The sequence below is a fragment of the Impatiens glandulifera genome, chromosome 6, assembly GCF_907164915.1.
Source record: "Impatiens glandulifera chromosome 6, dImpGla2.1, whole genome shotgun sequence".
Classification (NCBI taxonomy): Eukaryota; Viridiplantae; Streptophyta; class Magnoliopsida; order Ericales; family Balsaminaceae; genus Impatiens; species Impatiens glandulifera.
The window spans coordinates 52,591,549-52,619,210 of NC_061867.1; the positions used below are offsets into that span (position 1 = coordinate 52,591,549).

At 29.9% G+C, this 27,662-nt stretch overlaps 2 protein-coding genes and 2 pseudogenes across 2 annotated transcripts; 2 read left to right on the forward strand and 2 right to left on the reverse strand.

Moving 5' to 3' along the window:
• The first annotated feature begins 5,358 nt into the window (after positions 1 to 5,358).
• LOC124943856 (caffeic acid 3-O-methyltransferase-like) lies at positions 5,359 to 6,021 on the forward strand. The gene is made up of 3 exons (XM_047484314.1): positions 5,359 to 5,794; positions 5,897 to 5,930; positions 5,977 to 6,021. Exons 1-3 carry the CDS (start codon positions 5,388 to 5,390, stop codon positions 6,019 to 6,021), a joined length of 486 nt encoding a protein of 161 aa, XP_047340270.1. The 5' UTR covers positions 5,359 to 5,387.
• A 3,446-nt stretch (positions 6,022 to 9,467) lies between these two features.
• On the reverse strand, positions 9,468 to 11,497 carry LOC124943857 (annotated as a pseudogene).
• Positions 11,498 to 18,785: 7,288 nt separating this feature from the next.
• LOC124943858 (caffeic acid 3-O-methyltransferase 1-like) lies at positions 18,786 to 19,214 on the forward strand. The gene has a single exon (XM_047484316.1). The coding sequence runs from the start codon at positions 18,786 to 18,788 to the stop codon at positions 19,212 to 19,214; it is 429 nt and encodes a 142-aa protein (XP_047340272.1).
• Positions 19,215 to 22,858: 3,644 nt separating this feature from the next.
• Positions 22,859 to 24,899, reverse strand: LOC124943859 (annotated as a pseudogene).
• Positions 24,900 to 27,662: the final 2,763 nt, after the last annotated feature.

Genomic DNA, 27,662 nt, shown 5'->3' on the forward strand with positions numbered 1-27,662 from the left:
GAGAGAATAGACTGCTTGAGAAAAGTAGGATTTTGATTAAGAGAATTATTCAATATATACCTTTTATTAAAATAAATGTTGTTTTACCTAAACTTCATTTTATATATTTTCACAATTTAGTTTTAATTTTTAAAATTTAAATATCTCACTATACAAAATTAAAAAAACAAGAGTAATGGATTAGTTATAAAATAACTCATAATTGAGTTTATAAAGCAAAAGTAGAGAACTTTTTAATGGACCAAGGGAAAATAATTTATGAAATTATTTAAACAACTTATTAACGATGCGAGCGCTTCAAGAAAAATAAATTAGAAATCTAAGCTTACCTCATTGATTTCGATTAGTGTTTTCCTATCTGATTTTTTTTGTGTGATTTATCTAGTTAACTAATTTATCTGTTCTAAATATTGTTTATAGGTAATGTCTTAATTACACGATAATATGTGTAATAATGATTTTTTTTTCCTTAAAGAAAATAAATAATAATATTAATTAATAATAAGGAAAATATTGTTGAAACGTCAGTGGCCAAATAAAGATTAAGAAAAAAAAAATTATTTCAATTATCTTCTTTTTGTAAATACATTTATTCTATTTATATTAGAAAAAAACTCATAATTAAACTTTCAAAATCTCAACTATTCTTAAACAGTAAAAATTAATATTAATTGAGACATTTATTAAACACAAGATAATAACGTTTAATATTATAATTAAAACACTTTTTAAATAAAAGATAATAGCGTCTAATTTTTAATTTTTTTATTAATTTTATTTTCAACACTCCCCCGTAAATTAATTCTTCTTCGTGATTCCAAACATACTCCTCATTTTCTGAAAAATTCCACTCCAAGAGGCTTCGTAAAAATATCTACAACTTGATCAACAAATTTCACATATTCAAGTCTGATATCTTTTTTTCGTAATACTCTCATTGATGAAGTGATAGCGTGTATCGATGTATTATTTCGATCACGAAAAACAAGATTCTTTGCTAGAGCTTGAGCAGACTTGTTTCGACAAAAATTGTGACCGCTTCATTCTTTGACAAACCTATCTCCTTCAATATCCTTCTAAGAAAATTGCGCGACAAGCGCATGTTGTTATTGTGACATATTCAACTTCACAAGATGATAGCGGGACTATCGCTTGTTTATTCGAACTTCACGAAATTGTATTAGACCTCATAAAAAAACAAATCTAGTTGTTCTCTTTCGATAATCTATATCTTCGACAAAATCACTATTGGAATATTTAACAAGTTGAAATTCCTTAGACGATGAATAAAGCAGTCCAAAATTAATAGTACCTTTCAAATATCTCAAAATCCTCTTTGTCGCCTTCATATGCTCCGTCGTGGGCACCTCCATGAATCGACTAATAATTCTCACACTAAAAAGAATATCCGACCGAGTACATGTCAAATACCTTAGACATCCAACGAGAATTTTGAACAGTGTGAGATCCACATTTCCGGCTTATTCACTTTAAAAACTGAACTACTACAAACCTAAACATAATCCATAACCAAACCGGTCCAGATATTCCATTTAACCGATTCCTTGTTAATCTCATCAAAACTAAGTCTTGCGTGTTTGCTTCAAGCTAAAATAGACATTTCCGCCCTTGAACCCGGTTCAAGAGTTTGTAACAGTTTGCGTAGTGTTGAGAACAGTTGTAGTCTCTAACCGGATTATCACCAATTAGAGCGTGTGTGTTGTGTTGTAAGTGGTCAACCCTCCCAAAACCGGAACCTCGGTCCTCCAAGGGCGACCCCGATCCTAACATCCTCCTTAAGGAAACCGTTAAGAAATGTTGACTTCACGTCTAATTGGAATAATTTCTTTAGTTTTTTTGTGCCGCTAGTGAAATAAAAAATTTGATTGTTTCTAGACGAGCAACTAGAGTAAATACTTTATCATAGTCCACTCCGTGTCGTTGTGCATACGATTTGATGACTAATATTGCTTTATATTTTTCCACCACACCTTTGAAATTCTTTTTCTCTTTGAATATCCACTTGACACCAATGGACTTTTGACCCGCTAGAAGAGAAGTGATTTCCCATGTATCGTTTCTTTCAATGGCTCGAATCTCATCTTCCATGGCTTATATCCATTTATTCTCCTTACTAGTTTTTTCAAAACTTAAAGGCGTTGTTTCGACTAAAAGATAGAACATAAAGACATCATTCATTACCTTCGTATTCTCGTAAAGTTCTTGGATAGTTCTCATCCTTCGTGATCCTTTATTAGGACTTCCACTTGATAAAGATGCACTAGAATATATGTCCTTGTCGTTGTAGAAATTACGGGTTGCCATGTTTCTTGTTTGTCCTCATCGAAGAATGAGAATAATTTGTTAACGGAATCTTCATTAATTTCCTAATTCCAAGAATCATCTTCATCAAACTTCACATCACGACTCACAACCATATTTCTGTTGACAGAATTGTAGAACTATAATCCCTTTGATTTTCCGTCATAACCGATGAACACAAACTTTTTGCTTCTATCATCAAGTTTGGTTCTCTTTTGCTCAAGCACATGCTTGTAGGTAATACTTCCAAAAATGCTTAGGTGAGATACATCTGGCTTCTTTCCGCTCCAATCTTCAATTGGTGTTAGGTCTTTCCCGCTTTTGGTCGGACAACGATTAAGGAGATACAATGCACAAGCCACTACTTCCGCCCAAAATTCTTTTGCATCTTCTCTATGTTTCATAATGCTTTGAGACATGTTGAGAATAGATCGGTTCTTCTTTTCAGCCATTCCATTTTGTTGTGGAGATCTTGGAGCTGTGAGAAAATGACTAATGCCATTTTATTCACAAAAACAGTTAAAGGCATTAAAAGTTAATTCTCCACCTCTATTGGTTCTCAACGCCTGAATCATGTAGCTATACTCTTTCTCCATCAACGTTTTGAAATTCTTAAAATTATCAAAACATTTAGAATTTTTTTCAAGAAATAAACCCATTTCTTTTGGCTAAAATTGTCGATGAAAGTAAGTAATAATTACTTTGACCATAAGACGATGGCTTGTTTGGTCCACATACATCGGCATGAATTAATTCAAGTGGATTCGTTGCTCTTGACGTTGTTTCCTTTGGTAAGTTATCTCTTGCATGTTTGCCTAGAAGACATGCTTCACAAAGTTGATCTAGATGATTGATCAAAGACATCCCCCTTCACCATTTTCTTTTCGGACATCATTTTTAGATCACCGAAATTGAAATGTCCCATCCTCATGTTCCAACACCACGCTGGATCTGTCACAAATACTTGCAAGCAATTTGGCCATTCGGTTTGAATAGGAAGCGAAAACATCATATTTTTCAACATCGTCACCTTCGTAATTAGGTTAGTGCTTCCATCTCTAGCCAAAAATTACGATACTTCATTAAAATATGGTAGCCTCTTTCCATGAGTTGCCCCAAACTCAAAATATTACTCTTTAATTTAGGGACATAATACACATCAGAAATAAACTTGTGCGTACCATTCTTCAACCGAATCAAATTGGTACCTTTGCCTCCCATCTAAATTTTCGAAGCATCTCCGAACGTGATATTTTTGATTGCATCTTTCTCAATCTCAATGAATTTCGACCAGTCGCCACAAATGTGGTTACTCGCACCGTTGTCAAGATACCATTGACTTTCTCCTTCAATAACTTCTTGATTTAGCGCCAACAACTACATCAACTCCTCCACTTCTTTCTCTTCTGTCATATTGACTTCTACTTTTGTATCCCCAAAATACCAAAAATTACGAGCATAATGACCCAATTTGTGACAATTGTAACACTCAAAGCACGACTTTTTGTATCCCTTCTCGTATTCGTCACTTCCTTGTCTTTGTTTGCGTCCTCTTTCTCTTCCTCAACCTCTTGGATTTCTTCAAGGATTTTTATCATTTGATCTCTCAACATCTGGATTTCTGCAACGTTCTCGACCGCCACCCGAGAATATCCTCGACCTCGATCTCGATGAACTACCCTCCCCTTTTCCCAAACGAATGCTTGACTAGAAGGGCTTGCTCCAAAGGCTTCTTCTTGTGTTTGTTCATCTGTTCCTCGTGCACAGTAACGATCTATTTAATTCGTTGATTGAGAGTATCTCTAAATCTTATTCTCTTCGATTTCAACCACTACATGATCAAATCTTTGATGTAGAGAACTTAAAATTTTCTCGATTATTTAAACGTCTTCTATGCTTTCTCCATTTCACTTCATTTGGTTGACGATAGATAAGATTTACGTGAAATAGTCTGAAATAGACTCCGATGCTTCCTGATGAAGAGCTTCAAATTCTCCCGTAAGATCTGAAGTGACACCCTCTTTACCTTAACAACTCATTTGTGAGAATTTTCTAGAATTTCCCACGCCTCCTTCGATGTTGACGCATTTACTTCTTTCTCAAAAACAACATCATCCAGACACTGGTGGATGATGGAAAGGGCATTCTGATCATTCTTTTTGTTTTTCTCGAAAGTTTGAATTAGGATCAACGTCGCATCCTCATCAGGTTAGACAATTCCATCACCGATGATTTCCCGAGTGCCTTGGGAATCGAGTAACATCTTTACTCGAATAAACCAACTATCATAGTTGTCCTTCGTAAGACGTGGATATTGGAACATCAAAGACATTCATGCTCTAATACCACTTTGTTGGAAACATTAGTGGGTGGGCAATCGACGTATTCTCTCACAAACTCAAGATAATAAGATTAAAAAAAGAGAAAATATTTTTATTTTAGTTATTCTATTTATTCCAAAAAACAAATTTTTAAACTTCCAAATTTTAAAAAAGTTAAAATTAATGTTAATTAAGACACCTATTAAATACAAGATAATAAAGTCTAATATTAACTAGACTTTTAATATTAATTAAAACACCTATTAAACAAAAGATAATAATTAATTTTTTTGGTATGATTTAGGTAATTAACTAACTTTTCTGTACTATATGATAACAATTGATTTTTTTGGTATGATTTAGGTAATTAACTAACTTTTCTGTACTATATGATAATAATTGATTTTTTTGGTATGATTTAGGTAATTAACTAACTTTTCTGTACTATATGTTGTTTATATGTGATATCTTAACATAATGACAATGTCTTATAATACTGTCTTATAATAATGATTTTTTTCCTTAAAAAAACAAATAATAATATTAATTAATAATAGGGAAGATTTCATATTCAATTAAAATAAGAATTATAATCCAACCTTATTTTAGTTTTGATTATCTCTAACACAATATATATAACTAACTTTCTAACTAAACTCTATTATAAATAGACAACCTCCTTTCTTTATAATTCATTGCAAACATATACACTTAGTAATATATCCCTATTTACCACCACATACGATGGCTCAAGCCAACAACGATATTTCTCTTCGTATTATAGAAGACGAAGAAGAAGAGAACCGAGCCTATGCCACCCAATTATTAACCTCCCTTTCACTACCCATGACTATGCAGGCAGCCATCGATCTCAACGTATTTGAGATCATATCTAAGGCCGGTCATGGCGTGATGCTCTCCCCTTTAGAGATTGTATCTGAAATCCCTTGTAAGAATCCTATTGCACACGTCATGCTTGAACGAATACTCAAGCTTCTCACTAGCTTCAATGTTTTGACAACAACTACCACCAATGGCGAGCCACGATATGGATTGGCTCCTGTGGCGAAATATTTTGTGAAGAACGAAGAAGGAGTTTCCTTTGCACCATTCATGACAGCCTTTCATGACAAGGTCATGGTTGGAAGCTGGTTAGTATTGTTTGTTCTACATTAATTGTGATCTAAAACCGGTCATTAATAAGGGTAGACAACATATGATTAATTACATTGATCGATATTAATAATATGAAGGTATCACTTGAAAAAATCTGTGGTGGAAGGAGGGGTAGGCTTCCATTGGGAAAATGGGAAAAACGTATTCGATTACCAAGGTGTTGATCCAAGGTACAATGACGTGTTCAATCGAGCCATGTTGAACCATACAAATATGGTGATCAAAGAGTTGATATTGACTTATCGAGGCTTTCACAAAGACATGGAAAGCATGACACTGGTGGATGTGGGCGGCGGCCTAGGCCATACCCTCAACACAATTATTTCAATTTATCCCAAGATCAAGGGCATTAACTTTGACCTACCACACGTTATTTGTCACGCTCCTCGTTATCTCGGTTGTTAACACTTCCTTATTATATATTGCATGCATATTTTAGCCTATATATTATCATGTAATTGTTTATTCTACTAGACTTAATTGATATTTAAAATTTCACACATACAGGTGTGACACACATGGAAGGAAATATGTTTGACAGCGTCCCAAAGGGCGATGTAATTTTCATGAAGGTAAATTTAAAAGAATCTAATCATTTATATCATATGAAAAATAGTTAATTTTTATTATTATATATGTTCCTAAAAGAAAACAAACAAAACATAGCAATTTATGTTGACTTGATTTGAATTCTTCAATGAACAACGTTCAAGTCACATGTTTAAGATTTCCTTACATTGAAACACACATAGTTTTTGTGTGCTTGTGTTGGTGAAAATGTACATTTGTTTCATGCAGTGGATACTTCACGATTGGAATGATGAAGATTGTTTGAAGTTGCTCAAGAATTGTTACAAGGCGTTGCCTTCTAAAGGAAAAGTGATAGTGGTCGAATGTGTAGTTCCAGATGTGGTCGATAACAAAACAAGCGCGAAGAGCATTTATCAACTTGACATGACTATGCTAATAATGATGACTCCCGGAGGAAAGGAACGAACCCTTGAGCAATTTCACATCCTAGCCACCCAAGCTGGCTTTGCTGGGATCAAATTGGAATGCAATGCCTTTACCTACTGGATTATGGAAATTTATAAATAGAACTAACGAGGAATAAAATTGGTGTCAAGCTTGAACGAATTCCTAAATAAGATCCGCCTTAACCTATTATCGACATCAACATGCGATTCATTAGGTTTTATGTCACTTTTATGTATTATTGAATGATTTGATAATTTCATTGCATGTATAAATAAAGATGTTGTAATCTAAGGTGTACCATTATTTATTGAAATATTACAAGTGACTTCTTGACTGAACCTTGTTAAATTTTCTTCGCATTCTAATTTTTGCGTTATCTATACTGTTTAAGATTAGTTTAATATTTATTATTTCTTCTATGTATGAATATGGAGAGAAGTTGTATTAGAGTATATTAGAATTATATAAGTTATGTGTATTATATAAATATTACATTGAACTTATAAGGAAACTAATATAATATAATATTGATATTATCATAATTTATTATAGTGATAATATCTTAAAGATATATTATTTTATATTCTAACATTCCTTCTCAAAGTTAAGATGAAAAACGTTTGAACAATTTGAGGTTGAAGACGATCGAGATGTTGAAATGTTGATAATATATTATTTAAACATTAAAAACTCGTGAGCTCCATCCAGTTACAGGATGTCAATGTGTTAACTGGTAAATCAACGAAGATGTCGAATCTTATGGGCATTGAATGCTGGGATGAAATAATAACTAAATAAACTCTAAAGTTACTTGTTAGTCTCGAAATCCATCCAATAACGGGGATGTCCGTGTGTTGCATAAAATAAAAACTAACGAATAGGTCGAAGCATAATCTTTCGAAACTCTAATAGCTAGTTCATCGACCGAGGAACAAAACCTTATGCCACCCATGAGCATATATAAAATGCTTGGTTGAAACAACTAAACTCAAAACTCAGAAAATATAATTGTCGAAGAATATTTTTATATTAAAATATAATAATAATAATAATTATATCATTATTAGATTTCTCCATCGATGACTAAAGTAATCATTGATGGAGACAACGAAATACTAGATTTTGTAGCTCAAGAACAAAACTTTGTCTCTGATACAATGTAAGAATATGGAAGGAGATTGTATTAACTGATATATCTTAAATTAAATAAGTTATGTCTATTATATAGACATTAAATTAAACTTACAATTAAGGAAACTAATATAATAATATAATATAATATTTATATTATCACAATTTATCCTATTGTGATAATATCTTACTTATATATTATTTTATATTCTAACTGAATATATTTTTATTTGTTTCCATTATGTAGAAAAGAGAATACAAAAAGATAATTGTATTATTGTAGCAAAAGATGTTATTATTATATTACACATAAGAGACTATTTATAGGCAATTAAAATAAACACTAATTGATTTATTAAAATAAAAGTTGAAGTTGAAGATTAATATAAAGAAATATTCTTTTTGGGAATATAAGAAATTTAAAATTGGAGTGTAATGTATTTATAACGCTATGAATAATATCAAATTAAATGATATATTTATAATATAATTGTAATGATAAGTATTTGAAAAGCCACACATTAAACTTTAATAAAAAAATTAATAATAATATAATTGAGTATTGGGTATCAGGTTTGTATTTCGCACACTCCTCATCCCCGTATCCGATCGAATATCTTCTCCCCCTTCCCATGCCTGACCCCGAGCCCAATTTAAAATACCTGAACCCGACTATGACTATCGGTACCCACAGGTATCGAACATACAAATACCCATTATCATCATATATACTAGTCTAACTACTTTATTTACATATATTAACTATTAAAAGTTTATATTCTATTAAAAAATCGTTTATTTAACATTTCACCTGATTAATCAGAGTTATAACTAATTATACATTGGGTTAATTTAATCTCTCATTTATATTTTATAAAATTAATTTGTAATATAAATATTTTTTATATATATTAATATTAACAAAGTCTTATCTTTTGATTAAAAATATTTAATCATATATTTTAAAATATTTAAATTTAAATCAATTTAAATTTAAATTATTATTTTATACAGTATTTTAATAAATTATTATAACTTTTTATTCTTATTCAAATAACAAATCATCACAATTTAAATAAAAAATTGATATATTAATTATTAAATTTATTTTATTATATTATCTTGTTAGTTAACTTTTTATTAATTAACTTTTCAACTTCTTTTTCCTTAATTTACAGTTTTATAAATAATTTAAAAATTGTATATATGATTATTATTATATATACATAATTAATTTTACATATTTAATTTATGTATATATTTTAATGTTGTTAAAATTATGATGAGTATCATTTTGTTTTTAATTTGACGGCCACAAATATTTATTTTGCATTGGCCCTAATTCTTTGGTTGACCCGAACTCAATTCTAACCTAAAACCAAACTCGAAAAATACATAATATTTTCATATACAACCAAAATAATGGAACATAAGCAATAAAAGAATCCCTGGACGAGACACAATTTGATTTTCAAACAACTTATTTTATTTTATTTATTTTTGTGATCAAAAGGCGCTTGCTACGTTTTCCTCGCCTTTCTATTTATAAAATTCGATAATTGAGTTAGTAAAGGTAGTGCATCCCATTACAATCCTAGTAATCCCAGCTTTGGTGGCTAGGACTTGAAGCTCCTTAAAAGTCCGTAAATTCCCTCCATGATTTATAGCTAATGCGATCATGTCCAGTTCATAAATGCTCTTCGAGTTTGTTTTGTTATCGGGCACTTCTAGAGCTATTACATCAACTATTATCACTTTCCCATCAGAATGAAGTGCTTTGTAACAATTCCCGAGCAACTTCAAACATTTTTCGTCACTCCAATCTATAAGTATACTCTACACAAAATAAATCAATTCTTTCATCACCAACAAATGCACGACAATAATCCTAAATGTATATATATTACTGTGCTTCTAAGCGGGCATAATTTGATTGTACAAACATGGTGATAAGAAAAAGAAAAGGAGATATATATACACTTAATAAATAACATTTAATCAAACTACTTTTATCTTTAAAATATTGAAGTTTGAATTATTAGAGTGGTTGTCTAAGAATAATCAAGTATGAAATACAATATTCTCCAATATATGAATAAAAAGGGTATTCTAATCAACAATTGTAAAAATAAAATGAAAAACAAGTGGAAAAATGAAGAAAAAAAGATTGCAATTAAACAAGGGCTAACATCCTTCATGCTGGAGGGCAAACAAAACTAAAGAAAATGGTAGACGTTTTATATTTACCTTTAGAAAAATGACATCGCCCTCTGTGACGCTTTCCATGTACGTGTTCCATACCTGTATATATCAAAATTTCAAAAATCTAAAGTTTAATATTATAAACAATTAAGATGCATGCATACATGTGCTCTAAGCTAATAACCAGATATAACTTAGAGAAAATAGTTAACCAGGATAAGGAGGAGCTTGACAAATGACATGAGGCAAATCGAAGTTAATGCCCTTGATCATGGGATACATTGAAATAATTGTGTTGAGGGTCGCGCCTAAGCCACCGCCCACATCCACCAATGTTATGCTTTGCATGTCTTTGTTGAATCCAGGGTATGCTAGTAGCAACTCTTTTATAATGACTTTTGTGTGGTTCATCATGCCTCTATTAAACACATCATTGAACCTTGGGTCCACACCTTGGTAATTGAATTCGTTTGTCTCATTTTCCTTATCAAAGGCTATAGATCTTCCAACCACAACATTTTTCAATTGATACCTACATATGTATTTACAACATCAATGTGATTGTTAATATGTGTTATTAGGCCACCATAAGTTGGTGTAACATATTTATTTGTGTAGACTCGCCCACTAAGAAGCTATGAACAAATGAATAATGAACTAATTAAGTTATTTTTTTTTTATTTTTTTTTACATTAAAATATTATATATCTCTATATTCTTTAAAAACAAAATTTAGAAAAAATTAAAATATAGGACCCTCCAAACATACCCAACTATGAGGGGCATGTGTCTTATAAATAAATGATAAGTAAGAACCTAAATAAAAACAAGTAGAAGAACTAGAAACTCTAGTGCATAACACATTTTAAAATAGGTCAATACCACAACAGTAAACCCTCTAGCTAGGGTCAGCAAAACTCTAACCATGCATATGTATGAATTAAATAATTCTATTATTAAAATAGAAGAATCATCAATACTAACCAGCTGTCAAGAAAGACCTTGTCGTGTAAAACGGTCATGAATGGTGCAAAGGAAAAACCTTCTTCGTTCTTCACAAAATATTTCGCCACCGGGGCCAATCCGTATCGTGTCTCATCATTTGTGGCAGCGACGGTCAAAATATTGAAGCTAGTGAGAAGGTTGAGTATTCGTCGAAGCATGAAGGGTGTGTTAGGGTTATTGTAAGGTATTTGAGACGCAATCTCTAATGGAGTGAGCATCATGCCATGACCGGCCTTAGCTATGATCTCTAGTAGATCGAGATCGAAGGCTGCTTGCATTGTCATGGGCAGTGCGAGCGAGCTAAATAACTGGGTGGCATAGTCTCGATGCTCTTCTTATTCTCTAGTATGAAGAGCAATGATGTCGTTGTTGTTGTCTTTCTCCATTAGATTTAGTAGCTATCAAATGAGAGCAACTAGAACAAGATTAATTAATGAAAAATTAACTAACAAAATAATATAATAAAATAAATTTAATAATTAAAATATCAATTTTTTATTTAAATTGTGATGATTTGTTATTTGAACAAGAATATTCACATAATTTTGATTTTTTAAAAATTATTTTGATAATTTAATTATTAAATTAGTTAAAGAAATAACATGTGAGATTAATATGAATTATTTAAATAATATTTAAATTATTTATATTAAATTGAATATATAAACTTTGTTAATTTTTTAAAATAAATTAATTCATTAAAGAGTTTTAGAGTAGTAATATACGTTAGTTATGTATGGCTAGACTATATTAATAAATATATTATAAATGACTTTTAAAATAATTTTCAATTATTTTCCATTTCACTGTAATGAAAATCAACATAATAAAATTCAACACCAAATTTGATAAACGTGCGACATTTCTAGTTTAACTTTTTAACTAACTAATATATATATTTAATAATGCTTAATTTAAATTTGTTTGATTTGTCGGGTCGAGTTCTTTGGTTAATTTGATATATATGTGAGAGTAAATGAATACTTGAGTCAGATCGTGGGTTCACCCTCCCATAAACTTGAAACGGTTAAAATAAAATTAAAAATGTTATATGTATGTTTCAAACTTAATAAAGAGTCATATGGAAAATGTGAGTCACAGGATGTCGACTAATTAACTAATTGATAATACATATTAAATACAAAATATATATAGATACACAAAATTATAAAATTATCTCAACAATCTCAAGTGGTCTAGCGGTTAAGGTGTTCATATTTAATGCTTAAGACTAGGATTCGAATCCCAAAAATTGCAAATTTAAAAGTGAGTATTATAAATATTTCAGAGATCGATGTTAAAGAATGCATTCATGAGTATAATATATGGTAACACAACGGGTGAGGTCATGAGATGTTGTTTATCGACTAAGATTGATGAGTGGTTTGTCAAAGGATAAAAATGCATATGAAAAAGTGTGAGTCAAAAGTTGTTGATTAATTGGGAGGTTAGTGGTTGAATTGACGAGGTATACGAGGTGTGTGATCAAATTGATACTAGTTGTAAATTTATTAAATTAATAATAAATTTACTAAAGGGTTAATTCGTGGATAACGGTTTGCTAAAAAAGTATAATTATTTATAATTTATTAATCATTATATATTTTCTTATCAGTATTATATATATATATATATATATTTCATTTATATATTATATATATATATATATATATATATATATATATATATTTCATTTATATATAATATAATTGGTTATATATCGAAAATTTGAATATCTCATACATTTATCTTACTTATTTTTCAGTATTGGTATTGATATCATATTTCGGTATATATTAAAAAATTAAGATTTTTTATATTATGCACCTAACTTGAATAAGTTTTGTTTTTATATATGATATGTACTTTTAAAAAAGTAAAAGTATTAGGATCAAACTTGAAAATAATTAAATTTGGAGGAATTAATATAAAATTACTAAAAAAATAAAATAAATTAACCCATCTCACTTTAATACTTCTCATTTCATTTTTCTTACCATATATATGAATTTTTTTTTTCTACTATCATGTAATTAAAGAAAATTAAGGGTATTTGGTTATTTTATTTAATGGTTTAATGATATGTTCCATTATTTGGATTTAACATCAATTAAGCACTTAGCCATTTAGTTATAACAAAACAAAACAACCTATATCCACCAAATATTTGTGTCATCTTGTTATTCATTTTTGGTTTATAAATAAAATTTTCAGCTTTCAGCCAAATTAAGAAACAAATATCATCCACTCATATGGAGAGGGCAGAGAGAATAGACTGCTTGAGAAAAGTAGGATTTTGATTAAGAGAATTATTCAATATATACCTTTTATTAAAATAAATGTTGTTTTACCTAAACTTCATTTTATATATTTTCACAATTTAGTTTTAATTTTTAAAATTTAAATATCTCACTATACAAAATTAAAAAAACAAGAGTAATGGATTAGTTATAAAATAACTCATAATTGAGTTTATAAAGCAAAAGTAGAGAACTTTTTAATGGACCAAGGGAAAATAATTTATGAAATTATTTAAACAACTTATTAACGATGCGAGCGCTTCAAGAAAAATAAATTAGAAATCTAAGCTTACCTCATTGATTTCGATTAGTGTTTTCCTATCTGATTTTTTTTGTGTGATTTATCTAGTTAACTAATTTATCTGTTCTAAATATTGTTTATAGGTAATGTCTTAATTACACGATAATATGTGTAATAATGATTTTTTTTTCCTTAAAGAAAATAAATAATAATATTAATTAATAATAAGGAAAATATTGTTGAAACGTCAGTGGCCAAATAAAGATTAAGAAAAAAAAAATTATTTCAATTATCTTCTTTTTGTAAATACATTTATTCTATTTATATTAGAAAAAAACTCATAATTAAACTTTCAAAATCTCAACTATTCTTAAACAGTAAAAATTAATATTAATTGAGACATTTATTAAACACAAGATAATAACGTTTAATATTATAATTAAAACACTTTTTAAATAAAAGATAATAGCGTCTAATTTTTAATTTTTTTATTAATTTTATTTTCAACACTCCCCCGTAAATTAATTCTTCTTCGTGATTCCAAACATACTCCTCATTTTCTGAAAAATTCCACTCCAAGAGGCTTCGTAAAAATATCTACAACTTGATCAACAAATTTCACATATTCAAGTCTGATATCTTTTTTTCGTAATACTCTCATTGATGAAGTGATAGCGTGTATCGATGTATTATTTCGATCACGAAAAACAAGATTCTTTGCTAGAGCTTGAGCAGACTTGTTTCGACAAAAATTGTGACCGCTTCATTCTTTGACAAACCTATCTCCTTCAATATCCTTCTAAGAAAATTGCGCGACAAGCGCATGTTGTTATTGTGACATATTCAACTTCACAAGATGATAGCGGGACTATCGCTTGTTTATTCGAACTTCACGAAATTGTATTAGACCTCATAAAAAAACAAATCTAGTTGTGCTCTTCCGATAATCTATATCTTCGACAAAATCACTATTGGAATATTTAACAAGTTGAAATTCCTTAGACGATGAATAAAGCAGTCCAAAATTAATAGTACCTTTCAAATATCTCAAAATCCTCTTTGTCGCCTTCATATGCTCCGTCGTGGGCACCTCCATGAATCGACTAATAATTCTCACACTAAAAAGAATATCCGACCGAGTACATGTCAAATACCTTAGACATCCAACGAGAATTTTGAACAGTGTGAGATCCACATTTCCGGCTTATTCACTTTAAAAACTGAACTACTACAAACCTAAACATAATCCATAACCAAACCGGTCCAGATATTCCATTTAACCGATTCCTTGTTAATCTCATCAAAACTAAGTCTTGCGTGTTTGCTTCAAGCTAAAATAGACATTTCCGCCCTTGAACCCGGTTCAAGAGTTTGTAACAGTTTGCGTAGTGTTGAGAACAGTTGTAGTCTCTAACCGGACTATCACCAATTAGAGCGTGTGTGTTGTGTTGTAAGCGGTCAACCCTCCCAAAACCGGAACCCCGGTCCTCCAAGGGCGACCCCGATCCTAACATCCTCCTTAAGGAAACCGTTAAGAAATGTTGACTTCACGTCTAATTGGAATAATTTCTTTAGTTTTTTTGTGCCGCTAGTGAAATAAAAAATTTGATTGTTTCTAGACGAGCAACTAGAGTAAATACTTTATCATAGTCCACTCCGTGTCGTTGTGCATACGATTTGATGACTAATATTGCTTTATATTTTTCCACCACACCTTTGAAATTCTTTTTCTCTTTGAATATCCACTTGACACCAATGGACTTTTGACCCGCTAGAAGAGAAGTGATTTCCCATGTATCGTTTCTTTCAATGGCTCGAATCTCATCTTCCATGGCTTAAATCCATTTATTCTCCTTACTAGTTTTTTCAAAACTTAAAGGCGTTGTTTCGGCTAAAAGATAGAACATAAAGACATCATTCATTACCTTCGTATTCTCGTAAAGTTCTTGGATAGTTCTCATCCTTCGTGATCCTTTATTAGGACTTCCACTTGATAAAGATGCACTAGAATATATGTCCTTGTCGTTGTAGAAATTACGGGTTGCCATGTTTCTTGTTTGTCCTCATCGAAGAATGAGAATAATTTGTTAACGGAATCTTCATTAACTTCCTAATTCCAAGAATCATCTTCATCAAACTTCACATCACGACTCACAACCATATTTCTGTTGACAGAATTGTAGAACTATAATCCCTTTGATTTTCCGTCATAACCGATGAACACAAACTTTTTGCTTCTATCATCAAGTTTGGTTCTCTTTTGCTCAGGCACATGCTTGTAGGTAATACTTCCAAAAATGCTTAGGTGAGATACATCTGGCTTCTTTCCGCTCCAATCTTCAATTGGTGTTAGGTCTTTCCCGCTTTTGGTCGGACAACGATTAAGGAGATACAATGCACAAGCCACTACTTCCGCCCAAAATTCTTTTGGCATCTTCTCTATGTTTCATAATGCTTTGAGACATGTTGAGAATAGACCGGTTCTTCTTTTCATCCATTCCATTTTGTTGTGGAGATCTTGGAGCTGTGAGAAAATGACTAATGCCATTTTATTCACAAAAACAGTTAAAGGCATTAAAAGTTAATTCTCCACCTCTATTGGTTCTCAACGCCTGAATCATGTAGCTATACTCTTTCTCCATCAACGTTTTGAAATTCTTAAAATTATCAAAACATTTAGAAATTTTTTCAAGAAATAAACCCATTTCTTTTGGTTAAAATCGTCGATGAAAGTAAGTAATAATTACTTTGACCATAAGACGATGGCTTGTTTGGTCCACATACATCGGCATGAATTAATTCAAGTGGATTCGTTGCTCTTGACGTTGTTTCCTTTGGTAAGCTATCTCTTGCATGTTTGCCTAGAAGACATGCTTCACAAAGTTGATCCAGATGATTGATCAAAGACATCCCCCTTCACCATTTTCTTTTCGGACATCATTTTTAGATCACCAAAATTGAAATGTCCCATCCTCATGTTCCAACACCATGCTGGATCTGTCACAAATACTTGCAAGCAATTTGGCCATTCGGTTTGAATAGGAAGCGAAAACATCATATTTTTCGACATCGTCATCTTCGTAATTAGGTTAGTGCTTCCATCTCTAGCCAAAAATTACGATACTTCATTAAAATATGGTAGCCTCTTTCCATGAGTTGCCCCAAACTCAAAATATTACTCTTTAATTTAGGGACATAATACACATCAGAAATAAACTTGTGCGTACCATTCTTCAACCGAATCAAATTGGTACCTTTGCCTCCCATCTAAATTTTCGAAGCATCTCCGAACGTGATATTTTTGATTGCCTCTTTCTCAATCTCAATGAATTTCGACCAGTCGCCACAAATGTGGTTACTCGCACCGTTGTCAAGATACCATTGACTTTCTCCTTCAATAACTTCTTGATTTAGCGCCAACAACTACATTAACTCCTCCATTTCTTTCTCTTCTGTCAAATTGACTTCTACTTTTGTATCCCCAAAATACCAAAAATTACGATCATAATGACCCAATTTGTGACAATTGTAACACTCAAAGCACGACTTTTTGTATCCCTTCTCGTATTCGTCACTTCCTTGTCTTTGTTTGCGTCCTCTTTCTCTTCCTCAACCTCTTGGATTTCTTCAAGGATTTTTATCATTTGATCTGTCAACATCTGGATTTCTGCAACGTTCTCGACCGCCACCCGAGAATATCCTCGACCTCGATCTCGATGAACTACCCTCCCCTTTTCCCAAACGAATGCTTGACTAGAAGGGCTTGCTCCAAAGGCTTCTTCTTGTGTTTGTTCATCTGTTCCTCGTGCACCAGTAACGATCTATTTAATTCGTTGATTGAGAGTATCTCTAAATCTTATTCTCTTCGATTTCAACCACTACATGATCAAATCTTTGATGTAGAGAACTTAAAATTTTCTCGATTATTTAAACGTCTTCTATGCTTTCTCCATTTCACTTCATTTGGTTGACGATAGATAAGATTTACGTGAAATAGTCTGAAATAGACTCCGATGCTTCCTGATGAAGAGCTTCAAATTCTCCCGTAAGATCTGAAGTGACACCCTCTTTACCTTAACAACTCATTTGTGAGAATTTTCTAGAATTTCCCACGCCTCCTTCGATGTTGACGCATTTACTTCTTTCTCAAAAACAACATCATCCAGACACTGGTGGATGATGGAAAGGGCATTCTGATCATTCTTTTTGTTTTTCTCGAAAGTTTGAATTAGGATCAACGTCGCATCCTCATCAGGTTAGACAATTTCATCACTGATGATTTCCCGAGTGCCTTGGGAATCGAGTAACATCTTTACTCGAATAAACCAACTATCATAGTTGTCCTTCGTAAGACGTGGATATTGGAACATCAAAGACATTCATGCTCTAATACCACTTTGTTGGAAACATTAGTGGGCAATCGACGTATTCTCTCACAAACTCAAGATAATAAGATTAAAAAAAGGGAAAATATTTATATTTTAGTTATTCTATTTATTCCAAAAAACAAATTTTTAAACTTTCAAATTTTAAAAAAAGTTAAAATTAATGTTAATTAAGACACCTATTAAATAAAAGATAATAAAGTCTAATATTAACTCGACTTTTAATATTAATTAAAACACCTATTAAACAAAAGCTAATAATTAATTTTTTTGGTATGATTGAGGTAATTAATTAACTTTTCTGTACTATATGATAATAATTGATTTTTTTGGTATGATTTAGGTAATTAACTAACTTTTCTGTACTATATGATAATAATTGATTTTTTTGGTATGATTTAGGTAATTAACTAACTTTTCTGTACTATATGTTGTTTATATGTGATATCTTAACATAATGACAATGTCTTATAATAATGTCTTATAATAATGATTTTTTTCCTTAAAAGAACAAATAATAATATTAATTAATAATAGGGAAGATTTCATATTCAATTAAAATAAGAATTATAATCCAACCTTATTTTAGTTTTGATTATCTCTAACACAATATATATAACTAACTTTCTAACTAAACTCTATTATAAATAGACAACCTCCTTTCTTTATAATTCATTGCAAACATATACACTTAGTAATATATCCCTATTTACCACCACATACGATGGCTCAAGCCAACAACGATATTTCTCTTCGTATTATAGAAGACGAAGAAGAAGAGAACCGAGCCTATGCCACCCAATTATTAACCTCCCTTTCACTACCCATGACTATGCAGGCAGCCATCGATCTCAACGTATTTGAGATCATATCTAAGGCCGGTCATGGCGTGATGCTCTCCCCTTTAGAGATTGTATCTGAAATCCCTTGTAAGAATCCTATTGCACACGTCATGCTTGAACGAATACTCAAGCTTCTCACTAGCTTCAATGTTTTGACAACAACTACCACCAATGGCGAGCCACGATATGGATTGGCTCCTGTGGCGAAATATTTTGTGAAGAACGAAGGAGTTTCCTTTGCACCATTCATGACAGCCTTTCATGACAAGGTCATGGTTGGAAGCTGGTTAGTATTGTTTGTTCTACATTAATTGTGATCTAAAACCGGTCATTAATAAGGGTAGACAACATATGATTAATTACATTGATCGATATTAATAATATGAAGGTATCACTTGAAAAAATCTGTGGTGGAAGGAGGGGTAGCCTTCCATTGGGAAAATGGGAAAAACGTATTCGATTACCAAGGTGTTGATCCAAGGTACAATGACGTGTTCAATCGAGCCATGTTGAACCATACAAATATGGTGATCAAAGAGTTGCTATTGACTTATCGAGGCTTTCACAAAACATGGAAAGCATGACACTGGTGGATGTGGGCGGCGGCCTAGGCCATACCCTCAACACAATTATTTCAATTTATCCCAAGATCAAGGGCATTAACTTTGACCTACCACACGTTATTTGTCACGCTCCTCGTTATCTCGGTTGTTAACACTTCCTTATTATATATTGCATGCATATTTTAGCCTATATATTATCATGTAATTGTTTATTCTACTAGACTTAATTGATATTTAAAATTTCACACATACAGGTGTGACACACATGGAAGGAAATATGTTTGACAGCGTCCCAAAGGGCGATGTAATTTTCATGAAGGTAAATTTAAAAGAATCTAATCATTCTTATCATATGAAAAATAGTTAATTTTTATTATTATATATGTTCCTAAAAGAAAACAAACAAAACATAGCAATTTATGTTGACTTGATTTGAATTCTTCAATGAACAACGTTCAAGTCACATGTTTAAGATTTCCTTACATTGAAACACACATAGTTTTTGTGTGCTTGTGTTGGTGAAAATGTACATTTGTTTCATGCAGTGGATACTTCACGATTGGAATGATGAAGATTGTTTGAAGTTGCTCAAGAATTGTTACAAGGCGTTGCCTTCTAAAGGAAAAGTGATAGTGGTCGAATGTGTAGTTCCAGATGTGGTCGATAACAAAACAAGCGTGAAGAGCATTTATCAACTTGACATGACTATGCTAATAATGATGACTCCCGGAGGAAAGGAACGAACCCTTGAGCAATTTCACATCCTAGCCACCCAAGCTGGCTTTGCTGGGATCAAATTGGAATGCAATGCCTTTACCTACTGGATTATGGAAATTTATAAATAGAACTAACGAGGAATAAAATTGGTGTCAAGTTGAACGAATTCCTAAATAAGATCCGCCTTAACCTATTATCGACATCAACATGCGATTCATTAGGTTTTATGTCACTTTTATGTATTATTGAATGATTTGATAATTTCATTGCATGTATAAATAAAGATGTTGTAATCTAAGGTGTACCATTATTTATTGAAATATTACAAGTGACTTCTTGACTGAACCTTGTTAAATTTTCTTCGCATTCTAATTTTTGCGTTATCTATACTGTTTAAGATTAGTTTTATATTTATTATTTCTTCTATGTATGAATATGGAGAGAAGTTGTATTAGAATACATTAGAATTATATAAGTTATGTGTATTATATAAATATTACATTGAACTTATAAGAAAACTAATATAATATAATATTGATATTATCATAATTTATTATAGTGATAATATCTTAAAGATATATTATTTTATATTCTAACATTCCTACTCAAAGTTAAGATGAAAAACGTTTGAACAATTTGAGGTTGAAGACGATCGAGATGTTGAAATGTTGATAATATATTATTTAAACATTAAAAACTCGTGAGCTCCATCCAGTTACAGGATGTCAATGTGTTAACTGGTAAATCAACGAAGATGTCGAATCTTATGGGCATTGAATGCTGGGATGAAATAATAACTAAATAAACTCTAAAGTTACTTGTTAGTCTCGAAATCCATCCAATAACGGGGATGTCCGTGTGTTGCATAAAATAAAAACTAACGAATAGGTCGAAGCATAATCTTTCGAAACTCTAATAGCTAATTCACCGACCGAGGAACAAAACCTTATGCCACCCATGAGCATATATAAAATGCTTGGTTGAAACAACTAAACTCAAAACTCAGAAAATATAATTGTCGAAGAATATTTTTATATTAAAATATAATAATAATAATAATAATTATATCATTATTAGATTTCTCCATCGATGACTAAAGTAATCATTAATGGAGACAACGAAATACTAGATTTTGTAGCTCAAGAACAAAACTTTGTCTCTGATACAATGTAAGAATATGGAAGGAGATTGTATTAACTGATATATCTTAAAGGTTATGTCTATTATATAGACATTAAATTAAACTTACAATTAAGGAAACTAATATAATAATATAATATAATATTTATATTATCACAATTTATCCTATTGTGATAATATCTTACTTATATATTATTTTATATTCTAACTCAATATATTTTTATTTGTTTCCATTATGTAGAAAAGAGGATACAAAAAGATAATTGTATTATTGTAGCAAAAGATGTTATTATTATATTACACATAAGAGACTATTTATAGGCAATTAAAATAAACACTAATTGATTTATTAAAATAAAAGTTGAAGTTGAAATTAATATAAAGAAATATTATTTTTGGGAATATAAGAAATTTAAAATTGGAGTGTAATGTATTTATAACGCTATGAATAATATCAAATTAAATGATATATTTATAATATAATTGTAATGATAAGTATTTGAAAAGCCACACATTAAACTTTAATAAAAAAATTAATATTAATATAATTGAGTATTGGGTATCAGGTTTGTATTTCGCACACTCCTCATCCCCGTATCCGATCGAATATCTTCTCCCCCCTTCCCATGCCTGACCCCGAGCCCAATTTAAAATACCTGAACCCGACTATGACTATCGGTACCCACAGGTATCGAACATACAAATACCCATTATCATCATATATACTAGTCTAACTACTTTATTTACATATATTAACTATTAAAAGTTTATATTCTATTAAAAATTCGTTTATTTAACATCTCACCTGATTAATCAGAGTTATAACTAATTATACATTGGGTTAATTTAATCTCTCATTTATATTTTATAAAATTAATTTGTAATATAAATATTTTTTATATATATTAATATTAACAAAGTCTTATCTTTTAATTAAAAATATTTAATCATATATTTTAAAATATTTAAATTTAAATCAATTTAAATTTAAATTATTATTTTATACAGTATTTTAATAAATTATTATAACTTTTTATTCTTATTCAAATAACAAATCATCACAATTTAAATAAAAAATTGATATATTAATTATTAAATTTATTTTATTATATTATCTTGTTAGTTAACTTTTTATTAATTAACTTTTCAACTTCTTTTTCCTTAATTTACAGTTTTATAAATAATTTAAAAATTGTATATATGATTATTATTATATATATACATAATTAATTTTACATATTTAATTTATGTATATATTTTAATGTTGTTAAAAGTATGATGAGTATCATTTTGTTTTTAATTTGACGGCCACAAATATTTATTTTGCATTGGCCCTAATTCTTTGGTTGACCCGAACTCAATTCTAACCTAAAACCAAACTCGAAAAATACATAATATTTTCATATACAACCAAAATAATGGAACATAAGCAATAAAAGAATCCCTGGACGAGACACAATTTGATTTTCAAACAACTTATTTTATTTTATTTATTTTTGTGATCAAAAGGCGCTTGCTACGTTTTCCTCGCCTTTCTATTTATAAAATTCGATAATTGAGTTAGTAAAGGTAGTGCATCCCATTACAATCCTAGTAAACCCAGCTTTGGTGGCTAGGACTTGAAGCTCCTTAAAAGTCCGTAAATTCCCTCCATGATTTATAGCTAATGCGATCATGTCCAGTTCATAAATGCTCTTCGAGTTTGTTTTGTTATCGGGCACTTCTAGAGCTATTACATCAACTATTATCACTTTCCCATTAGAATGAAGTGCTTTGTAACAATTCCCGAGCAACTTCAAACATTTTTCGTCACTCCAATCTATAAGTATACTCTACACAAAATAAATCAATTCTTTCATCACCAACAAATGCACGACAATAATCCTAAATGTATATATATTACTGTGCTTCTAAGTGGGCATAATTTGATTGTACAAACATGGTGATAAGAAAAAGAAAAGGAGATATATATACACTTAATAAATAACATTTAATCAAACTACTTTTATCTTTAAAATATTGATGTTTGAATTATTAGAGTGGTTGTCTAAGAATAATCAAGTATGAAATACAATATTCTCCAATATATGAATAAAAAGGGTATTCTAATCAACAATTGTAAAAATAAAATGAAAAACAAGTGGAAAAATGAAGAAAAAAAGATTGCAATTAAACAAGGGCTAACATCCTTCATGCTGGAGGGCAAACAAAACTAAAGAAAATGGTAGACGTTTTATATTTACCTTTAGAAAAATGACATCGCCCTCTGGGACGCTTTCAAACATATTTTCCATGTACGTGTTCCATACCTGTATATATCAAAATTTCAAAAATCTAAAGTTTAATATTATAAACAATTAAGATGCATGCATACATGTGCTCTAAGCTAATAACCAGATATAACTTAGAGAAAATAGTTAACCAGGATAAGGAGGAGCTTGACAAATGACATGAGGCAAATCGAAGTTAATGCCCTTGATCATGGGATACATTGAAATAATTGTGTTGAGGGTCGCGCCTAAGCCACCGCCCACATCCACCAATGTTATGCTTTGCATGTCTTTGTTGAATCCAGGGTATGCTAGTAGCAACTCTTTTATAATGACTTTTGTGTGGTTCATCATGCCTCTATTAAACACATCATTGAACCTTGGGTCCACACCTTGGTAATTGAATTCGTTTGTCTCATTTTCCTTATCAAAGGCTATAGATCTTCCAACCACAACATTTTTCAATTGATACCTACATATGTATTTACAACATCAATGTGATTGTTAATATGTGTTATTAGGCCACCATAAGTTGGTGTAACATATTTATTTGTGTAGACTCGCCCACTAAGAAGCTATGAACAAATGAATAATGAACTAATTAAATTATTTTTTTTTTATTTTTTTTTACATTAAAATATTATATATCTCTATATTTTTTAAAAACAAAATTTAGAAAAAATTAAAATATAGGACCCTCCAAACATACCCAACTATGAGGGGCATGTGTCTTATAAATAAATGATAAGTAAGAACCTAAATAAAAACAAGTAGAAGAACTAGAAACTCTAGTGCATAACACATTTTAAAATAGGTCAATACCACAACAGTAAACCCTCTAGCTAGGGTCAGCAAAACTCTAACCATGCATATGTATGAATTAAATAATTCTATTATTAAAATAGAAGAATCATCAATACTAACCAGCTGTCAAGAAAGACCTTGTCGTGTAAAACGGTCATGAATGGTGCAAAGGAAAAACCTTCTTCGTTCTTCACAAAATATTTCGCCACCGGGGCCAATCCGTATCGTGTCTCATCATTTGTGGTAGCGACGGTCAAAATATTGAAGCTAGTGAGAAGGTTGAGTATTCGTCGAAGCATGAAGGGTGTGTTAGGGTTATTGTAAGGTATTTGAGACGCAATCTCTAATGGAGTGAGCATCATGCCATGACCGGCCTTAGCTATGATCTCTAGTAGATCGAGATCGAAGGCTGCTTGCATTGTCATGGGCAGTGCGAGCGAGCTAAATAACTGGGTGGCATAGTCTCGATGCTCTTCTTATTCTCTAGTATGAAGAGCAATGATGTCGTTGTTGTTGTCTTTCTCCATTAGATTTAGTAGCTATCAAATGAGAGCAACTAGAACAAGATTAATTAATGAAAAATTAACTAACAAAATAATATAATAAAATAAATTTAATAATTAAAATATCAATTTTTTATTTAAATTGTGATGATTTGTTATTTGAACAAGAATATTCACATAATTTTGATTTTTTAAAATTTATTTTGATAATTTAATTATTAAATTAGTTAAAGAAATAACATGTGAGATTAATATGAATTATTTAAATAATATTTAAATTATTTATATTAAATTGAATATATAAACTTTGTTAATTTTTTAAAATAAATTAATTCATTAAAGAGTTTTAGAGTAGTAATATACGTTAGTTATGTATGGCTAGACTATATTAATAAATATATTATAAATGACTTTTAAAATAATTTTCAATTATTTTCCATTTCACTGTAATGAAAATCAACATAATAAAATTCAACACCAAATTTGATAAACGTGCGACATTTCTAGTTTAACTTTTTAACTAACTAATATATATATTTAATAATGCTTAATTTAAATTTGTTTGATTTGTCGGGTCGAGTTCTTTGGTTAATTTGATATATATGTGAGAGTAAATGAATACTTGAGTCAGATCGTGGGTTCACCCTCCCATAAACTTGAAACGGTTAAAATAAAATTAAAAATGTTATATGTATGTTTCAAACTTAATAAAGAGTCATATGGAAAATGTGAGTCACAGGATGTCGACTAATTAACTAATTGATAATACATATTAAATACAAAATATATATAGATACACAAAATTATAAAATTATCTCAACAATCTCAAGTGGTCTAGCGGTTAAGGTGTTCATATTTAATGCTTAAGACTAGGATTCGAATCCCAAAAATTGCAAATTTAAAAGTGAGTATTATAAATATTTCAGAGATCGATGTTAAAGAATGCATTCATGAGTATAATATATGGTAACACAACGGGTGAGGTCATGAGATGTTGTTTATCGACTAAGATTGATGAGTGGTTTGTCAAAGGATAAAAATGCATATGAAAAAGTGTGAGTCAAAAGTTGTTGATTAATTGGGAGGTTAGTGGTTGAATTGACGAGGTATACGAGGTGTGTGATCAAATTGATACTAGTTGTAAATTTATTAAATTAATAATAAATTTACTAAAGGGTTAATTCGTGGATAACGGTTTGCTAAAAAAGTATAATTATTTATAATTTATTAATCATTATATATTTTCTTATCAGTATTATATATATATATATATATATATATATTTCATTTATATATTATATATATATATATATATATATATTTCATTTATATATAATATAATTGGTTATATATCGAAAATTTGAATATCTCATACATTTATCTTACTTATTTTTCAGTATTGGTATTGATATCATATTTCGGTATATATTAAAAAATTAAGATTTTTTATATTATGCACCTAACTTGAATAAGTTTTGTTTTTATATATGATATGTACTTTTAAAAAGTAAAAGTATTAGGATCAAACTTGAAAATAATTAAATTTGGAGGAATTAATATAAAATTACTAAAAAAATAAAATAAATTAACCCATCTCACTTTAATACTTCTCATTTCATTTTTCTTACCATATATATGATTTTTTTTTTTCTACTATCATGTAATTAAAGAAAATTAAGGGTATTTGGTTATTTTATTTAATGGTTTAATGATATGTTCCATTATTTGGATTTAACATCAATTAAGCACTTAGCCATTTAGTTATAACAAAACAAAACAACCTATATCCACCAAATATTTGTGTCATCTTGTTATTCATTTTTGGTTTATAAATAAAATTTTCAGCTTTCAGCCAAATTAAGAAACAAATATCATCCACTCATATGGAGAGGGCAGAGAGAATAGACTGCTTGAGAAAAGTAGGATTTTGATTAAGAGAATTATTCAATATATACCTTTTATTAAAATAAATGTTGTTTTACCTAAACTTCATTTTATATATTTTCACAATTTAGTTTTAATTTTTAAAATTTAAATATCTCACTATACAAAATTAAAAAAACAAGAGTAATGGATTAGTTATAAAATAACTCATAATTGAGTTTATAAAGCAAAAGTAGAGAACTTTTTAATGGACCAAGGGAAAATAATTTATGAAATTATTTAAACAACTTATTAACGATGCGAGCGCTTCAAGAAAAATAAATTAGAAATCTAAGCTTACCTCATTGATTTCGATTAGTGTTTTCCTATCTGATTTTTTTTGTGTGATTTATCTAGTTAACTAATTTATCTGTTCTAAATATTGTTTATAGGTAATGTCTTAATTACACGATAATATGTGTAATAATGATTTTTTTTTCCTTAAAGAAAATAAATAATAATATTAATTAATAATAAGGAAAATATTGTTGAAACGTCAGTGGCCAAATAAAGATTAAGAAAAAAAAAATTATTTCAATTATCTTCTTTTTGTAAATACATTTATTCTATTTATATTAGAAAAAAACTCATAATTAAACTTTCAAAATCTCAACTATTCTTAAACAGTAAAAATTAATATTAATTGAGACATTTATTAAACACAAGATAATAACGTTTAATATTATAATTAAAACACTTTTTAAATAAAAGATAATAGCGTCTAATTTTTAATTTTTTTATTAATTTTATTTTCAACACTCCCCCGTAAATTAATTCTTCTTCGTGATTCCAAACATACTCCTCATTTTCTGAAAAATTCCACTCCAAGAGGCTTCGTA